We start from the raw sequence: 20,302 nt of genomic DNA, 5'->3' as shown, positions 1-20,302 counted from the left end.
ATGAGGTGATTAGAAAACTGAATATTTTATAGATGCATGTGTATTTGTTGCGATGAATGTGTTCCTGTGCGCGTGTTGCAGCTAAAGTGCACTCTTGCAATTGTTTTTCTTTCCCAGTTCAGTGAAGAATTACAAAAGACATTTCAACGCTGAAGGCTGAAATCTACCAGCTTTAATCAGGCCCCGATTTCCACACCCAAGTGTTAGTTTTTGTATCCGTGCAGGAATCTGACATTTGACTGTTTGACTGAAAATGTAACCAGCATAGGAGGTCGGCCGGTCCGGTCTTGTCCTCCACGCCCCGTTCAGGTGGGGAGCTTTGCTTCCTGTCTGTGGGGATTTGCGATTGCTGCAGGTTGCATAATCTCATTTTCAAAATTGTTTTGTAATCTGCTGCAGTGATGTTTAGCTCGGCATTTATTTCACACATTTTGGAGACTTTCAGGTGAAAAAAATATTAAGTTCTCTCCTCTGCATTCCAAACAAATGTTCAAATTTTAGCTGATTTCTCAGACTGTGACTGAATGAAAAAGTTTCTCTGACGATGAGGCCACCCTCCCAGTAAGCCATTTTAATAAAAGCATGTCCTAACCATAGATGGTCACATCCAGTCAGTTGCACAGGCAGCTTGCCAGTACAGTATAGTACAGTACTAATAAGGGTTGACCTTCTCATTGCGTTCAGGGAGTCAGTACCACCCATAAGAGTAGCACAGGTATGAGGAAGAGTTGTGAAAGGTGTGTGTGTTACTGATGTGAACTCAAGGGGAGTTTCTCCTTTGATTCATGACACCGTTTTCTCCTCTACGCCTCCTGACACACCCGTCATTCGCAAACGCAGGGGAATAGCAACCACTGCTGCTCCTACAGCGTGCACTGAGAAGCGGCACGCATGCCCCAATCGCCACCAAGGATAATTCAGGCTTTAGTCATAAACAATCAAGGAGTCGTGCAGGCTTTAAACTTCAGCTGCAGAAAACTTCCTATGCTGTTTTCCAGGACACAGCAAGCCACACGTGGTATAATTTTCATCTATCAGACCTGGTGCTCGACGGAGGATAATGACAGGTTTAAAAGCTGTTTAGCCTTTTAATACAGAATACTGATCACAGGTTGCTGCGATCTGGAGTTTCATCTGCCAACAATGTGGGATCACGTTCAACCCCATTAAACCTGTAAAAACATCAAAATCACATATTTAAATGTTTTTTCCATTAAGAAAATCCTTCATGCTTTAAAAATAGCTTATATGTAACTTCACACCTAAGCAAAGATCCAAAGAGTCCCCGCCTCTATCTGCTCCCATCCCTCCGGCGTTCGCCTGCAGCTCGAGCGTACCTTCTCACCTTTGACTCTGCTAATGAAACAGCTCTGTTTTCTTCTGTTTTATTGACTCCTGTATGGTGGCAAGTGGTATTATGGCAGTAATATTACAAGCTTTATTTAGTCATACATGTCACTTGACCACTCAAGTGCAACACCATCAATAACTTTGAGAGATTGTCTGAAAATGTGTCTTGCTACCCGTATCTCCAGTAGACGGATCCATCACTTAGCACAGCAGCCTTTTCACAACATCTTCACTTCAGTGGCCTTAGATGTGGTAGGAAAACACTTCTCGTGGACGAGTTTATTTGAGGCACACTGAACCCTTTCACATCTCCAGATATATGTGGAGTGACGTGATCATCCACCTGGAGGCCAAATCAGCTCTTCTAGTAGCAAATCCACCAATCAGCGCCTGTCAAGCACAAGCAAGGAACAGGTGAGGTGAGAATTTCCTCTGCCTGTACAAACTTGACCTCAGTGTTTTCATGTGAATTAATCAGGCTATAAATTGTTTTGAAATGACATGCTCACAGGGTAACCCGTTTAAGAACTTCATGATACAGTTGCATAATAAATAAATAAACATTTTAACAATGAACAAAAAATGTGCAACCCTGAAGCAGCCTGACAGCAGCAGCACTGACTGCTGAGACCTGTTATTTAGTTTCCTCAGTGGACTGTTAAGTGTTACATAGCATCACTTAGTTTACGCGGCACATATCATATTTGCAGCTATTAGTTGGTTTTATTATTCATGTTCTACATTCATTGATTTGGTCATTCGTATGCTGTTTGTTCACAGTTTAGAAATAAAACGTGTAATTCTAATCAGATTGAAAATGGTCAGAAGAGCTTTTGCATAAACTAAATATGACTGTGTAGGGTCTGATTAAGTGGATTTCCCATCCAGAGCAGCAGGTCAGCCCTAACCTGACTACAGCTCAGAGGGCTTGTCAGTGCCCAGTCTCTCGCCTCTGGCAGCGGAAACCGGACTCGTCCACTCAGTTCCACAGGAGAATACAAAATGTCACCTGTGTGATCTGGGGGAGGTCGTTCCATTGTCCATGTCCCAACATTAAATAGAGGCTTTAATGTCTGCAAAGTGTTCTGATTTGTTTTCTGCATCTGATTGATGGGAACTTCAGCAGCTTTTCACGGACAAAGTGTTTCACCGAGTTCACTCTGTGTTAAATGCCTACCGACAGTGGAGGAGGCTGCTTTATGTTTGACAGTGTGTGCCTCAGATGTCATGTTTTATATCTGTGATGTCGAGGAGCAGGACTGAGATCATGTTTGGTTTGACAGTTTGATGTGATGCTTGTTCATTTGCTCTCATTATGTTATTGCTCTTGTTTGAAGTGTGTTGTAAGGGCTGGGCAGCTTTTGGTGCATGGCACTTTGAAACATAAATCACTGACACTTTTCTCTAATTAATCCTCTAATTCACTACATTTCATGGTGAAGTGTACTTTTTACTCCACCAGATTTGTTTGACATTGTTAGTTGGTTGTTTGTCATGTGTAGATTATTTATACAAAATATGTAATCTTAAAGTTACATAAACATGAATGCATCACTAATTATAATCTAGTGATAAATCCCTCCCATAGACCATGTGAATTGTATAAACCTCCTGTCTCCACAAAAACAAAAAACAAGCATAATCTACATGTTAAAAAACATTTTTTAAATGAAAATGTTTTAGATTTCTTGATTTTCACAGTACTTGCTTTATATTGTCCTTGTCTTGTGCCAAAATACCAGAGCAAACTCCTTTGACGTGAAAATGTGGCAATAAACCAGATTCTGAGTACAATTACTTTTAGTACATTTAGTATATTTTGCTGATACTTGCGTACTTGCTTGTGTAAGATTTTAAAACGCCAGACTTTTACCTGTGAATAGTGTGTTTTTACACTATGGTACAAAGCTCTAAGTTGGCCTCCTTCCTGCATCATTGACAGAAAGCAATGGTGACTTAACGCTTCACTTCTTTTTGATTCAACAGAAGCCGTAGCTGTCGTTCTCAACATAAAGACACTGTGTATGTCTCCCTCACACACACACACACACACACACACACACACACACACACACTGAGTAGCCTATAAAACAGCGTTAAGTGTGACTCTTATGGCTATTACATAATCAACCTCAGTGACTAAAAAACAAGGCCCTTTAATGTTGAGCGCACAGTTGGATGTCACTGCAGACACAACACACACTGACACTCACACACGTACACAAAATCCCACACACTCGCACTTTATTATGATGAAATTATAAAACTTAAGATGAGTTCAAAAAGCTTCAAAACGATCAAATTCCCCGCAAAACTGCGCGTGATCGCACACGTGCAGCTCCAGTATGGACACGTGTGTAGCGTGCAGCGGTACGTGTCCCACCTTCTTTGACATGTTTTAGAAAACAAAGTTGCGTAAAATACTCGAACGAAAGGCAAAACAATGTAAAGTGTTCATCATATGATTTTAAGACCTGGAAGCTACGGTAAAAACATTGCGTTTGGACCGATATTTAATGAGGTGACGGTGATTTGCGGACGAGTCCAGAGGACGAGACCGACGTCATCCAGGGCTCCGCGCTGCGTTCAAATTTATCAGGAAAAGCTTAGCTATCATCGAAACGCATTATGTTGACGAGAATAGCCTAACCTAACATTGACGTTTAATGCATATTAAATGGTTTGCCCCCCCTAAATATATCCATGGTATAAATCCAATTACAATTTATTTAAATTAGTTCTAAAGGTGCTGTCTTGGAAGTTTCAGACCTATCTGTTTGCAGATTTATTTCACATGGAGCATATGAACAACCTATTAATACGATGTGTTGTTACATATTATAGTACAAAACCCTTATTATAATATATAATAAATACTAGCTATAATATAATTTATGTAATATTATTGTAATATTAGTAACTTTTTATGCTTTAAGCATGTCTATACTAATAAATAAATGAATTACCTCTAAAAAGGATAGAAAGAAACCTGTAATCTAATTAAATCACACACTAAAGAAAAGTTCAAATTAATCTGCCACTGGTAAACATTTGTGATATATAGGCTCAAGGAGGATGAGAACTGAAGGTGCATGGACAACTTTATTTATTTTTTTAGTACACACCATAGCATATTCATATGAGTTTACAGAAGTGCTATGTGGAGGTGAAGATTATGCCCCTAAGATTATGATGTCTGGCAGTTTAATTCAAGCCTTTGTAATTTATGACAAAATGCTGCATTAAAAACAGGCTGCAACACAAAGCAGAGTTGATTTATTTCTCTTTTAAACAAAATTAAATTTGATTAAACAGGAAGTGTACTTTCTATCAATGATAAACTTCTTGACTAAAAGCACTCGAATGCACTCGGAAAAGTAACACTTTATGACTTCCGAAGCCGGACTTGAAAGCAGCATCTCAACCTGACCCGAACGCGCGCTCCCGGCTTTACGTGGCTACTCCCCCTCTACGGCGTACGTGCGCGCCCCCTCTATCGCGTGGTGGGGATCATCCATATTGCTGCTAGTGGTGGAGTTAAGGTTGTAATCCTGAGAGGCCCTCGGACACGTTTCTTTATTTTTATATGTTTTAAGCCAGCGCTGACTACTCTGCGTCTTAGACTGAAGCTTTTTTGGTCTAGGAGCGACAGAGGAGCGGCAGACTCCGCGGAACAACTTCATATTTCCTTGAAATTGAAGGCGAATTCGGGCCGAGGGGAGAACTGGTAATCCTGAGGGGGGAAGAAAGACGGTGGTGGGAAATGGCCACTCAGGTGGAGACTCTCCTGCCCGGCAACCCGCTTGCTAAAGCTGAGGAGCACGGTAAAGTGATGCGCGGAGAGCCGGAGGAAGAGGAGGGCGGCCTGGGCGACGGAGCCAAGCGGTCGACGGACGTCGCCGACCAGGGCAGCAGCAGCAGCATTGGGCAGGGAGGGACCCCCGATCATGATAATCAAACCTCCAAAGAGGCGACAGAGGAGGGCAAAGGGGGTTGTGACAGCGACGACAAGCGAAACGAGGAGGGTGTTAAAAGCTGCAACAGAAAGGAGTTCACTGAAGCTCCCCCGCCCAAGGTGAACCCGTGGACTAGGAAAATGAACGCGGTGACCGTGGTCAGCGTGAATGGACAAGCACACCACGGTTTGTACTCTCACTACATGTTGATTTACTAGTTGTCAGCGTTGTGTTGGTGTCTGTCCGTCCAGGTGAGCTCACACGGGACGATCGAGCAGCTGTCATGGTATTCACATATCATTTACTGAACCAAGACAGTCAAGTGAGTCCGTGAGAAGCCCAGTCTGTGGTCGCCCTCTTGTTGCTCCCTTACTAGCTGGTTATATTTGGAGTGAAAGCCCCGCTGCCCCCCACTGACGGCTATTCTTGGGAGTTCGGGGTGGCGAATTTTGCACCGGAACACGCCCTTTCAAGAAGTTAAAATCCTCGTATCTTTTCCTGAATTTATAGAGCTGAACTGGCTCTCTTACCACTCATATGCCGGGGCAGGGTGCAGTCCGGGTTGAGCTCCTGTAATCACATGCTAAGCATTACTAACTTTAAGTTCAGTTTAAGAAGTTTTAGATGTAATTAAGGGATTCTCGTCCTTTGCTCGCTGTCTTGCACGGTTATGGACACATTGTGTTTCCGTTTTGCTGCCGGTTGATGTATTCTTCTGGCATTTTAGGAAGAGCCGCATTAGCAGCGTCACTGTACATGCAGAGGCTTTAAGCTAGTAGAAGACAGTCGTCATAGTAGCTCAAACGTCCTTATGTTTAGCCTGCTTCATCACCATGCCCCCCCCTACGTGTGTGCTTCATCTCCTGTCACCCAGCCCCTCAAACGTTAGCTGACACACTCCCTGTGCCTGCCAAATGTTTAAACCGGTGGTTACTACTGTTTACACGTTTGTTCTGGGGCAGGTTTCAGCATACAGCCACGCCAGACATTAGTGAGACATCCGCCCATGTCTCGCGTTGCATCAATTAGAAGAAAAGCCACGGGCTTGGCCGGCTGCTTAGCCAGCTAACAATAGCACAGAGACTCTTCTATGGCCTAGCGCGTCGCCAAGCCCTCCCCACTCAGATGTTAGCTTAGCCTCTGGGTTGTTACTGTCCTTTTCTAGTAACGCTGTGTAAACATATCACCTTTAAATATTTCTAGGATCGATTGTCGACACAGAAAGATGACCCAACTTGAAACATCTGCTCGTTTAACCTCTAAAAGGGAGCAGGTTTGTTGTGAGACATCACGTGTTCACTCCACGTGTTCCCCGAGAGAAAGGCATGGGCGCTCCTAGCTAGCTAGCTAGAGAATTAGCTGGCTGTGTGCTTCGGGTTGGTGCAAACTCAAGAGACCGTGTTGTCGCGAGGCAGTGTGATTGTTTTGTGGTTAATAACCTGGTTGACATAGCGTGTATTTGTTGTCAGCGCAGACTCGGCTCCTGACTTCTTGTCTGCCCAGCTAGTTATCGTTAGCATGGAAGCTAACAGCCAGGCTGGCGAGAATCATCATGGATTATGTATGAGCTACACTGATCTGTGATTTTAAAAAATTCAACTGATTATGTTCTAACATAAAAATCCACATGGGTATTTTGCTAAATGTGGTCTGATTGTCAAAGTCAAAGCACATCAATCGATTATGTGTAGTGAATATTGGAAATGTACATGCCTCCCTTTCTCTGTCCTGTGTCAAGGCAACGTGGTCGTGGTGTCTTGCCCCATAGTCAGGTGTGCTTTTCCTGGATACTGACTGCTCAACAGTTGCACAGTCAGGTCACCCTAGTTCTGGCCATCAGCCTGTCAGCAATTCTTGTTGTCGTTTTGTTTGCCAGTTGGTCTGTTTGCTTTGCTGAAGCATATTGTAGACATCAGAGTACAGCCTGTACCCTGAATCTGGAGTGGTCTGGGTGGACTGGATGGATGTGCTCCAAAAGCAGTCACATCAGCAAGTAAACCTGGCTGGGAGCCAGAGGTTGAGATAACAAGGCAGTGGTGCCCTTTTTTATGTTGCATTCACAGACCAAAAGCTTGATTGTTGACTGTGTGTTTATAGCATCGCTCCCAAATCCCCCTCACCTCCTCGTGACCCCATCATACAAAGCCATATTTACTTAGAAGTTGTCCTCATAGGTTACTTGTTTGTGGCTTGTGAGCAGTGTAATTGAAGGGTGAATTTCCCCTTTCAGAGTGTTTGAATAATGAATAATAAGACACTGTGAGATGAAATCATACAGTATTTCACAAGGGGATTAAAAAAACCCAAAGATTTGTGACTGTATCATAAGGAAATATGCTTGATCTTTTAGTGTGAGTCTTACTTAAGATGTGGCAGTACTGTTTTTAAAGTTATTTTCTAGAGATGATGGCATCCTCTGAAAATTTCTCATCCTAGGGTATTTTATGATGTCTCATTTTGGTCAAAACTGTTCACTAAGCAAAAAATAAGAGGTTGATTTGTTTTTAACAGGTAGAATTGGTTGTGTACTCTGTGTGAGTGTGTGTGAGCAAGATACTGGACTTCTGTTTAGGGTAGGAACACCAGCTGAAAGTCCGATAATGTATTTCCATGGTACAGGAATTATGTTTTAGGAACACAGTGGGGTTATGTCGCTGTATACCACTGAAATTTGTTAATCTTAAGGGATGTGTTTGGATTCTGAAGAAGTACTACATTTTCACAATCGCAACAGATGTGCCACTACTGACTGGGTTTACTTTTGATTGTGGTGGAAGTATTTTGACCTGTGGTGGCAAATATGTCACAACCTTGCTTTTCTTTGTCATTACAGCATGTGGGCAGGTCAAACCCAGACAAACACACAGATTTGAAAACTAAAAGACACATGAAACATCATAAACAGAACACCATTACCACTCAGCACTTGTTGTATGACAGACTTTTCATCAGCAGACTCATCATGTGCATTTAACACTTCATTGGCAGAAGAGATGAAAGATATGTCCACCCTGTTAGACCTTACCTTTTGATACTGAATGTCTGTCCGGGGGAAGACACTCAAGCATTTTGTGCAAAGGTCAGAGAGCAAAGTCGAAAACAAGGTATCTTAAACTACCTGATGCCTCATGATCTTGTCACTTGTCAAAAATAATTACATAAAATTATTGTTTTAGCTTCAGTAAGTAGGCTCACATGTTTGGCTGCTGGTGATATTAGCAGTAAACATGACTGACTGTCTCGTCTCCAGGGTGTGTGGCTGCAATTTTCATTCGGCCACTGAAATCCACCACCGACACTCTGCCATGTAAAAAGTACCAGCCGGACTTAAAGATTACTTGTAGAGTTTTCATGTAAACTGACAAAGCTAAGTTTACATTTAGGGCCCCTCATCTGAATGACAAACGTCTTATTGTCCTATTTATAAAACATTTGCAAATCTTATGTTTTTTGTTTTGTTTTTTTTTTTTCCATTGTTTGCATTCCCATTCGCTTGGTAGCAGACCTCTTTGACACTATTATTATTTACTTTGTTTTGTCGTGTGTTACCACCACAATATAAACAAACCAGCATCAACTCATTGAAATATGCAATTCATCTTTATTCATCAGTAATTAAGAGTAAAAAAGTTAAACTTGTTAGCTCCCAGTTTTGAGTCGGCCTGCTGACTGACCCCTCATTCTGGAAATCTCAACTCTCACTGCACAACTGCATGGCAAAGAAGAAGAAGAACAGAAGGGATGCTGCTTGGCTACAATGAATGCAAGGGTAGTGACACTGGGGTTAGAGAACATAAATTGTTTGATAAGAAGCTGCATAATTCATGTCTTAATGGATTGTTGTTGTGAGCCCCGTTCCTAGGTACTGCTTATGCTCACGGCCCTGCCATCACTACTCCCTGTCTCACCTGCCTTTAGCCACGAATGTCATCAGGTGAAATCCAGTCTGCCCACACTCTTACTGGGACAGCTCACGCTGTAGTGTAAAGACTGGGCTGAAATTCACATTTCTGGCATTTAGCTGAATCATTACTCTGTTTGTGATGGGTCATGTGACACTGTTAAGCCGTGAAGGAGTATTGTGTTCACTTCTTCCACAGTGTGTTGTTTGTATGTTTTCCTCAATGTTGCAGTTTATTTAGTTGCTCTGCATTTCCATTGGTGGCATCTTTGCAACAAAACCAGAATGTCAGTAAAGTGGTAGGACGCATCTGAACGACTTTATCACTCCTTTCGCTCTGTCTTGTTTATGCTTTTAAGTAAAACTGAGTTGGGGTCAGAATTTGAATTAATTGTCCAAACACGCAGTCTTGGTCTAGGTTCTTCAGTGTGTGTTGTTCATGGTGATACTCATTAGTGTTAAAGTGGTGTTGCCCACCTTCATTCACCACAGAACAGGAGCACCAGGGTCTTTTCATCTGTACTCCCAAGTGACTACTACTATCAGAAAGGTCCAGGCTGTAGAAAAGAGCAATGCAAACATCTGTTTTTAGCTGGTTTTGAAGGTAACAAAATCCTATTTTGCTGCAAAGGAGAACATACAGAGTAAAACATGTTACAGGGGGCAGTCGTGGATCAGCGGTTAGGGTGTCGGACCCGTAACCGGTGGATCGCTGGTTCGATTCCCCGTCCCGGTGTCCATGGCTGAGGTACCCTTGAGCAAGGTACCTAACCCCCACTGCTCCCCGGGCGCTGCACGCGGTCGCCCACTGCCCCGGGTTTGCTGTGTGTGTGTGCACGTCACTTGGGTGGGTTAAATGCAGAGAACAAATTTCGTTGGAGTGAGTTCCCTCCAATGACAAAATATGTCACTTTACAGACTGTCCAATGCACAAAATTAACACTAGCTGCCAGCAAAACACAGACACTTTGCTGTCCTGCCGTGGCACCTGTTGCTGCTAAATGACAGTAAAAAGTGTTCAAACTGAAAATAGCCACACGTCTCAAAAAAATATAGGAGCAGTGCTGGTCAAGTATGAAGTCCTCACAGATGCTCAGACAAACTGTGATCAGCAGAATTACCCTGATCAGTTTGGAGTGAGTTAACTTCAGTACCCAACGCCTTTTTGGCATCTCGCTGCATTAACACACCCCGTCTTTCAGACCTGAGCTGTTTTTATAGATGTCTGTTTAAGCAGCACTGCTATATGAATAGGTTATATCAGTGTTATCTGGTAATAATCAGGCTTCAAAATGTGTTATTAGTGTCGGGACTGTTTTTAATAATTATGCTCCATTATGGCACTCAATTTCATTTTATATGATTGCATCTGCATGGACACAAGAGGTTCTGCTGAAACGAGGTTAAGTGATACTGCCAAATTCAAGACACAAACCCCATCGGAGATCCAAAGTAATGCTGTATTATTAATTTACTTGATAAGTGGGAATTGTCTTCCTCTCATCTCTTCTCACCACGCATAACACAGACTATTAGCACAGACACTGAGAGAAAGATGTCGTCATGAATTACATCTGAAAATAACTAAACTGTAACCCGGTCCCAGCTCGACGGACCATCTGGACCTGTCAGGTTCTTGTAGCAGAATGCTATTTATAAAACTTATCAATAATATGCTGTATCAGACCATGATGGTAATTCTTTTCAACACCAAAATAGTCTGGCTCATAGATGTTATTGTAAGGCCATTGCTGAATGTTATATGTATGTAAATGTTCAGCAAGCAGACCTCCAGTTTGTTGATATTTGTATGACTTTATTGTGATTCTTGGTGAGTGTGTGTGGTGTCCTTATGCGGGGCTGGAGGTGCCCTAGGTGCAGAAGACACGGAACATGAATGACACGAGACATAAAGCAAAGGTTCTTGCATTAAGTGTTAAACTTAAAAAAATTGAGTATTCTTTGGCATAATTTTAGAACATTGTTTTGCGAGAGAGTTTTGGTGATTAGTCTACGAAGGGCAGCTGGCTGTGGTGTGAGATGGTGTGTATTAATCGGAGATTTTGGAAATAATGAACTTGTGTATAGAGTTTTTCAGTTTGTAGGGTTGTACATCACAGGTTTCATCACAATACAGTATTGATCCTTTGAACAATGACATGATGTTTGCTAATATCGCACAGTCCGTACGTGATGTGATTTTAACTGAGTTCCTGCGATTGATTAGAGATAATATCATATGCCCATGTAACACAATCAGTTACAGGATGAGTGAGAGTGTAACAGCTGTCCTGACAGTCACAGATGTGAGCAGCAAGTAGCAGGTTTTCAATGGCAGCAGTCAGGGACAGGAGGGTGAGAGTTAAGAGAAGGTCATATATTCGGTTTCTAGCAGTCCAACAGAGCTGTCCATGTGAAACACAAAATCATCCTTCACTCATTCTGCCTGGCTGATCGCTGTACTTTCCTTCATACAAACCAAACAGTTAAGTTATTATGCTTTTCTGACTCACTTTTAATCCATGCTTTGCGATTTTAGGAGTTTTGTTGTTGTGGCTGCGATGAACTTCCACTCAGTCCTGGCAGCAGCACAGCACTGACAGAAGGTGTAATTTATACCTGTAACTCTTAATTTACTTTACAAACAACAAGCTAGGACTTAAAGTACAGTACAAGTAACAGGCACTGTTATAGTTAGCCACAACACACTATCCATCTGATCTCATGTCGCGAACACTGTTGAGGACAAGGGGAATAAACAAACTTGCGGCAGCAACACATTAGTTTCCATGAAGAAATTCAACTCGGCGACAAATTAAATGTCTGTAAAAGAACTAAAGCAGACACGTCAAGCCCCCGACGTATTAAGTTAGTATAATGGTGACAGATGTACTATGTGACACTGGGTCATTGATTGGTGAATTGATATGTTGATTCAGATCAGTGGAGTGTTACATCTCTGCCAAAGAATGCAGGGTGACTCCTGTAATGCTGTTCTGTAGTTGAGGTGTGACCCCTGTAGTCAGGAATGACCGGCAGGGCTGCCAAATGAATAAATGTAGATGTAGGTTCAGCTTGATGCATTAGCATTCCTTTAGCGTGTGCAGCAGCCTTCATTAACACTTGCAAATGAAGTCCCTTCTGTTTGAAACTTAGCATAGAAAGGGCCTGCTGGATGAAAACTTTACACAACATGACTTGTTTACTTGTCTTGTTTGAGCTGGTTTACAAATTAACACCAGCTCTTGGTCTCTGAAGGATTTGTTTTAAACTTAAAATTTTCTAATCAGCAACATTCAGGAGTTGTTTATGCGGCTGATTTTGACAACACTTTGCTTTAACTGCATATATTTAGCATTTATAATCAGGAGATAAATATGGTTTAAAACAGACTGTGATGTAGTTGCAGGCAGATGTAAGCACTTGTACTTGTCAACATCTGTAGCTTCTTCTGTGGGATAATGTTTAAACAGATGACAACATAGAAAAATGTTAAAATTGTATTAATATAAAACATCATCCTAGGAGAATTTATAATTGTTTACAATTGCTGCTCATTCATAAAACTTAAAATAACCAAGTATCTGTGTATTTCTTTCTTCTTTTTTTTTGACATAAAAGCCTCCACTGTGCGTATTCTTTTCTTGACAGCTCCAAAATAAATTGTGGACGTGAAGGACTGAAGTATGTGATGTTTTGAAGCCGCTTGGCATTCCTGCAGAAGTTTACAACAGGCCTTCACAGAATCCACAGGGGGATTGCTGTTTCAAAATTAGCACAGACGCCTCGCTTTTATCCCACATTTATCCCTGCTCTGTGAATCTTGTCCTGTTTGCTGTGGCCATGAAGAGGCAGACCCCCACCTTCAGTCATCAGACGCCTTGGGGGGTTTTATGAGGTGTCGGGACCCGACAAAGGTCAGGGACCTTGAAGGGTTGCTGATGGGTGAAGGTCTGAAGTGGAACTGCTGTTGCTGCTGCTTCTGAAAGGGTGATTGTGGTGTTGATGCAAGCTCAGCTTATTGATCAGCCTGTGGAAATGAAATCATGTCATCATGTTTTCAGGTTAAAATGATGGACTGGATTTTTATATCAGTTTGCTTTGAGTCTACATTTTTTTTGTACGTGTACAGTTTGAGCAAATGTGTCTGTGGGTTTTTGCACTTCTAGAGCAGTATTTAAACCTTCCTGTCTTAATGATTCCTCATAATTCATTACAAAGCTTCTGAAAGACATTTGATCCTGCCAGAGCGGCGCAACAGTTATCTCCTGGTTGGGAAAAAGTGTGTTGTATTATTGAGGCTGTCTTCACCAACCTCGGGAGGTTACACGCGTTGTCATATCACTTATTACTAATGCAGTGCAAGTTGGACTTATCTCCGTCAGCACAGGTTGCTGATGTAGGCTGCTTTTTAATTTGGCAAAACACCCCATGTCAAATTCAAACCGGTTTGAGCTTGCATACTGGGAACAGACACAGCCCTAAAAGATATGATAGGAATTATAAAAATTCATCTAAAACCAGACCTAACATTTGTCAAAAACCAAAACATATGTTAATTGTGCAATATTGACTTGAATCTTTACACTCAAACTTCAGAGCCTTTTCGTTGTGAAAATGCTAAGCTAGGTGGCTGCCTGGTCTCTGTTGTACCCAGTCTGCTCCACCTCTGCTGTCACCCAGCTTGAGCTGCTTTATCTGTCTCAGGGTTGCGTCTGGACTCGATGATAGCGGCACATCCCTCCTGTGGAGGCTTGGCAGTGCAGTCAGTCTCTCGGGGTGTGGACGATTTGCATCGAGGATGTGTCCAAGTGACAGAGTTCTTGCTGCCAAGGGCCTTGAGACATGAGCCCGGTGGGAATTACTTTTAAAATGTCTTTGAGGAAATAAGTTTATGAAGGAGAAACAAATTTTAATATATCAAATATTTTTACTGTCTACAACTCCTCCTCCAACTCAAAACCATGCTACTGTATTTGGGGTGTTTGCTGGTTCAGTGAGCTGCACACTGCTCAGAGTAATGGATGAGTCATTGTCAACCAGGAATAAAGTCACTGCAGCTTGTTGACTAGTTAGCAGTGACTGGTACTTGTCTTCTCTGCCGGGTGGAGAATATCAGAGTGAAATGAATTTAGGACTATAAGAAATCCAAGAAACAAAACAAATGGGACAGCAGCAGCAACATAAATAATCAAAAAAAAAAGAAAAAACCCAAAAACATAGATCGTGGTGTCAGTTTGTGTTGTAACCTCAAAACAGTCATTCCTGCCATGACGAGATGTTTTTAAATGAGTGTGAACACCATAAAGCTGCAGTGTTAACTTTGACACTTTGTGCTGCTCTGACACATGACTGTGCCCAAGTCCCACTGTGAACAAATGGACAAATGAATTAACCGGCATGGTTGTGATCCTATGTGGTATCCATGCTGACCGAGGCTAAAATGTGATGGTCTTTTATCCCACGTTGCTGTGACTAGAGAAAACGTTGTTGTGTTCAGCTCTCAGTACTTTTGTAGGTTGGAGCTGAATCTCTGGTTTTGAGTCACTGCTACGTTCCTGTTTGTGTCGGCTTCTCCGGGAAGGCTTTTATTGTGATGAAGTTGAGCTGAATGAAGTGTAATGTGTTAGAGTAAACAGAACTTTGTTAGCTTTGCTCTTCTTCATTCAACAGTACGTCTACACAGTAAAACCTATTCAGTGTTATTATGTCAGTGACAGCAAGGTTCTCATGCTGTCCCGTGGATAACTATTTCCACCGCTTAAGGCAGCTGTCCATTTTATCAGAACTATATTTTTTTGTAATCTGAACCACGATTACTAGTTGTCATTAATGCCTTAGCTCAGAGTGGCTGTTTAGTCAAAACTTGCATAAATCAACACACTGGAGCTGAAATGTGTTTGAGACAATCTGCAGAAAAAACAATCCAGAATAGATGTTGGGATTCATCCAGCAATTTGGAGCTGTAGCTAAACTTTGAGATCAGCGTGGAGCCCTGTGTCAGGTGAGATTTGATGTGAGGTTAGGTTTGTGGAGCCCCAGTCACTCTCTTGTTTTCTGACCTGGACTTAATGTGTTCCTGTGTGGGTTGTCACCGCAGCTCAGTGTGTGTAGAGAGAGATGCCTCCTGGTCCTCTTCTGTCTGAGCCTTTGACTCCACAAGAGGTGACGTCACCACACTGATCATGTGACGGCACGGAGAGTCTTTGACGTGTGTGTATGGCAGGCAGGCAGGCGGTCTGTCGGCATACACGCTTACCGTTCTTTCCTCCATATTTGGCTCCTGCAGACAGGCCTCCTCAGTCGTCACTCTGCTCTGGTGGGCATGTACGACCTTCAGACTGCAGGAGGCTTGAAGACAAACCCGATTGCAGACTCACATTGATTAAATGTAACTTGAGATTTGAAGCTTGAGAAATTAATATAAGCTGATAATCACACTTCCTCATCCAGTTCCTGTTTCCCTGTAAGGAGAACTTACAAAATAAGAGCTAAACTGTCTGCACTGCCTGTTTGGGAATTCAAACAGGTCCTGCATGTGTTTCTCATTTAATTCATTCAGAGTGAAACTTAAGTCTTCAAATTCGAATCTGTGTGTTTTACAACAAGGTTTTTCTCTGTTACACCCTGGCTTCTGTTGAATTTTTTCCTGTGAGGAAGATGTTACAGCACTGCTTTCTCACCCCTTAACTTTCCACACTAACTGGAAATTCCAGAGTCAAACTCTCACCTCAAATAAGTAAATCTTTCAAATAAAACATAACCTCAGAATGATGATACAATACATGTGGAAGCAGAAACAACCTACACCCCCATAGCCAACAAAAAGTCCCAGCATCTGGCTGAGGACCACGCTCATTTCCCAACACGGCCAGTGTGTTTATCTAAGACTGCAGAGCCGACGTGGCACAAGATTTATTTATAGGATTTAGCAGCGATACCCTGTGGGCTTTTGAGCAGGTATTGTCAGTAATGTGTGCTCTTGCACTCTTGGGAATTTGTCTTTGGACTCCACCTGAGGTGTGTACTCTGTTGTGGTGTTTTCTGAGAAAAAGGGATGAAGGGAGGGGCGGTGTCTGTCGAGGGTGGTGAAACTGGAGATAACAGTAAATGGAAAGACAGAGGGTATCTGATGAAGAGCCGCTGTTGTAAACCAAATTTAAAAGGAAGACACTAAGTGTTTTAATCGTGCGCAGCGATCACATGCGAAGCGTTAAACTGAATGACTTGAACTAACAGTATCAGAGAGGTGGTGGTTACTGTGAACTGGCGGGGGTTGGTTGTGGCTAATGTTAATGGTAGCCTCTGGCAGTCAGGCGAGCTCAGCAGGCAGCAACAACTGGCCCTGAGTGTTGGGAAGAAAAATGTAGGGAGCAAATACAGGAGGCAGTGAAATGAGAGGAAGTGACAGAGAGGAGAGGGTGATGACAGACTTTTACAATAAATGACAAAATAGGAAGTGAGAAAGTCACAACTTAAAGCAGCGATCGATTTCGATCGATAATCGATTTACATTATTCCTTGTATTTGAAAGGCAGTACCTGGAGTGATGATCCCTCAGTGAATTGTTACCAGAATCTGCAATTCCTCTCAGCTCTTCATAGCATTGTTTTTTATGGCAGTGCACTGATCACAGAGTTAATTTATTCAGTGTACAATTATCATATTTTCATTGAAATTCATCTTGACTGTCAGATGAAAAAATCTGCTTTATGTCGTGTGTTTAGTAACGAGATTGGTCCAAGACCTTTTGAGCCCCGGTTAGCATAATGAAAATTGTTAGCATAGCTTGGTCAAACACGCCTTTTGGAAAATTTCTATAAAGATTTTACAGAAATATAAAAATGAGACATAATGATGTTACGTTGGTTCGTAATCCTTTTGGCTAGTGAAGTAATCTTCCTGCTCTTTGATCACTACCGAATTGACAGATGAAACGGATGTCTTCTCATCCAACTCACGTTAACTCAAAGAAGTGTGTTGACGAAAATGTGTTTTAAAAGTGCTTGTGGCGCATAAGATTTAATTTAATTGATCAAATGTCATTATTGTTGGAGAAGCAAACACAACTTAAAGTTACATGTGAATTAAAAATATTGTGTAGATCATGAAGAAAATCAACAAGCATACATTTAATTGTGCTCCAGTTAAATACGTTTAGTGTGTGACTGCCTTGAAGCCTTGAATTATTTGTCTTTTGTTCTGGCTAAAAGTTGTACTGATGTGGACTAAGTGGGTTGTGTCAGCTCGCATTTCAGGTCCAGCTCATCCAAGCCGGTCTTGCCGTTTGCTTTGTTTGTTCAGAATTTTCTGGAGGGATACAGTTTCATGTCAAAGGTAGTCACGTTTGTTGGGGATTGACAAACTTTAGTATGTTTTGCTTTGTATATTTTTGTGTTTGAAAGCTATATTGAAGTGGATTGCTGAGAATGTGAGAATCATGTTTTGTCACAGAAATGTTATGACTTTCTCCTGCAGTTCTTGCAGGGAAACCTTTCATGAAAATTGCCTTCTCCAGTGTTGTTGTGGAGGTTTTGTGGTCAGACAGCAGGGATTTTCTTACTTACTTACTTAAATGTTTTCATTTACGCACAGTGTTCTCTTGGAAGGATTCATATTTGTCCTTTTCCATGATTTTAAGTAGTGATGGCCGATGAATCTGATTTCAATTGCGATCTTTCATCTGTGTGATAAACACAAAGCAAAAGAATTCCTGAAACGCAGTGAGTAATATGATATCATTTGGACACCATTTCGACAATCGCGATGATTGACTACCCTCTTTAATTGGTGTCAGTTTGGTGGCGACTGTGAGGTTATTTAGTACAATGGCTGAGGAAGCAGAAAATAGCTAATAAGCTCACTTATTATTTACCCCAAATCATACAGGCATCGCAGTATTAAATACTGTTGATGTACATCACAGGTTTTCTTCCTTTTGTGGAGGCCTAATTCTGACTCTGACTTTGTTCTCATTTGCTGCTGCGAATCGAAGACAAATAATGAGCACTTGGTTTAATGAAGGCTGATGGTACAGCAGATTCCTCATTCCCCTCTCCTGCCATGGTATGTAACCGTGGCTCTCTGTAACACGCATGCACACACACCTGACCTGCCCTTGAGTTTTGGAGAATATAACGCACTTATCAGCACTCCTGTACAGTTGAGCACATACTGCTTAGATAACACCCAGCCTTCACTCCTACCTGTCGAGTCAGGCTGTTCTCGACATGTTTTCACACTTTTAACACAGTTCTGAAACTAAAATCTGGGAACTTGGACAAATGAGACCGGTAACTGGTTAATAAGCTATATGTTGGTTCAGTAGGATATTTACTTTGGAACTTATGTAGGAAAGGAAAGTGACATATTTTGTCATTGGAGGGAACTCACTCCAATGAAATTTGTTCTCTGCATTTAACCCACCCAAGTGACGTGCACACACACACAGCAAACCCGGGGCAGTGGGCCACCGCGTGCAGCGCGGTTAGGTACCTTGCTCAAGGGTACCTCAGCCATGGACACCGGGACGGGGAATCGAACCAGCGATCCACCGGTTACGTTGTACGTCGTATGTTTTACTGTTAACAAAATATTGAGAATTGGCTTTTTAATTGTTAATGTAGTGCTTAATCACAAAATTGCTAGAATCTTGTTTTTGTTTTTTTGTTTTAAATAGCAGTTTTTAAAAATAACTTCCATAGTATGTCTTCCATTGCAAACATCACTAACAGGAAATTCCCATCAGTTCTTAAAAATGATCAAGACTTAGCTGCAGTTTGAATGTTGTTCACAAGTTATAGCAGTCACCACATCAGTATTTACTAGATGGAAGTTAAGCCAAGATATTTGGGAGGGGTCTCTGCCACATGCCTGTGACATGCAGAGTTCAAAAATATCTTTAATTTTTTTCTTATATTTATTAGTCTCTATAGCAACCTGAACCACCTTTTCTTTAAAATGTGTGATATGTAGGAAATGCAGTTGGTGATCACTTGCGTTGTTTCACAGTGAAACTTGGGAAGCATTTAAAGCACCGCAGAAGCAAGACTTATAGAGGAGTATGTTTAGTATTAATGCACAACCCTGTGTGACAGCCTGAGGAGCGGCAGCTCATAGCTTGGCAGACATCATGGCTCTAGGCGGCTCTCCTCTGACCTTAAACTATCATCTGATATCATCTGATATGCACTGAACACTGAACAGCCCTATGAGTGATGCCTACTTGCCTTCAGTGGGGGATTCGTAGCACACGGCTCAGCTGATCAGCAGAATGTGGCAGAGCCCGACAAACCTGCCGTTTATCATTGAACAACCAATGTTTGTCCGCTCGTTGCGGTGGTTGAAGGACTACAAAATTCAATTACGAGTCTGATTTAGTTTTTGAAAGTCCAGTTTTTATTCAGTTTACATATTTATTGTAATTTGGGCAACTACAACACAGGGAAAACCTGGTTTTAGAGTCCACAGCCATGCTAGCATTTCTGTGAAGTTGTACTTAGCCACAGTGGTGCTTTGAGCTAAATGCTAATGTCTGCATGTTCACAATGGCAATGCCAAAATGCTGATGTCTAGTACGTTTATTAAGTTTATTGTATTAGCATGCTAATTGGCACAAAATACAGAGGAATGTCATTACTTTCTGTAGGAATTTGGTCATCAATCTGAAACTGAACTGAAGTGATGATGGCGCTAGATATAAAAAACAAAAGGTAAAAGTTGTTTCTCAAGTCAGAGACTTGGGGTCTTCACTTTGAGACACATGACAAGGCAGTAAGACTGCATCCTACTTCTCTCAGAGGCATTCAAAAAATGTTTCAGAGGAAATTAATACAGCGATATCAGGCAAATCATTAAGACATTTCACTTCCTTGCTGCAAAGATCTGATGGTCAAACTGTAAATCAGTGTTTGACAAGAAGTGTGTGTGTGTTTAGTCTCTGACACATGCACAGTAAGCGGCAGTGTGATTTTTTTTTTTTTTTTTCCTTGTTTTTGAAACTTTCACACTGCTGTTCAAACTAAGCAGATAAAAGTGGATAAACACTTAAGGAATTCAGTCTGATTCCTTGACTTAAATTAGCACAAAGTTGTTG

The 20,302-nt window shown here is 41.8% G+C and overlaps 1 protein-coding gene across 5 annotated transcripts in view; it reads left to right on the top strand.

Annotated features, from left to right (window-relative positions):
* The first annotated feature begins 4,827 nt into the window (after window positions 1–4,827).
* The window catches only part of larp1 (La ribonucleoprotein 1, translational regulator), a 45,593-nt gene continuing 30,118 nt past the window's right edge, over window positions 4,828–20,302 (top strand). For all 5 annotated transcript variants that reach the window (XM_046410659.1, XM_046410658.1, XM_046410656.1 and 2 more), the window contains exon 1: window positions 4,828–5,492. In XM_046410659.1, the coding sequence (XP_046266615.1) occupies window positions 5,114–5,492 (379 nt within the window). In that variant the 5' untranslated portion in view covers window positions 4,828–5,113. The remainder of the gene's footprint in view (window positions 5,493–20,302) is intronic.

The sequence above is a fragment of the Scatophagus argus genome, chromosome 14 (genome assembly GCF_020382885.2).
Source record: "Scatophagus argus isolate fScaArg1 chromosome 14, fScaArg1.pri, whole genome shotgun sequence".
Taxonomy (NCBI): Eukaryota; Metazoa; Chordata; class Actinopteri; family Scatophagidae; genus Scatophagus; species Scatophagus argus.
Note: the sequence above shows the minus strand (reverse complement) of the source record. Positions and strands in the feature narration are given on the sequence as shown.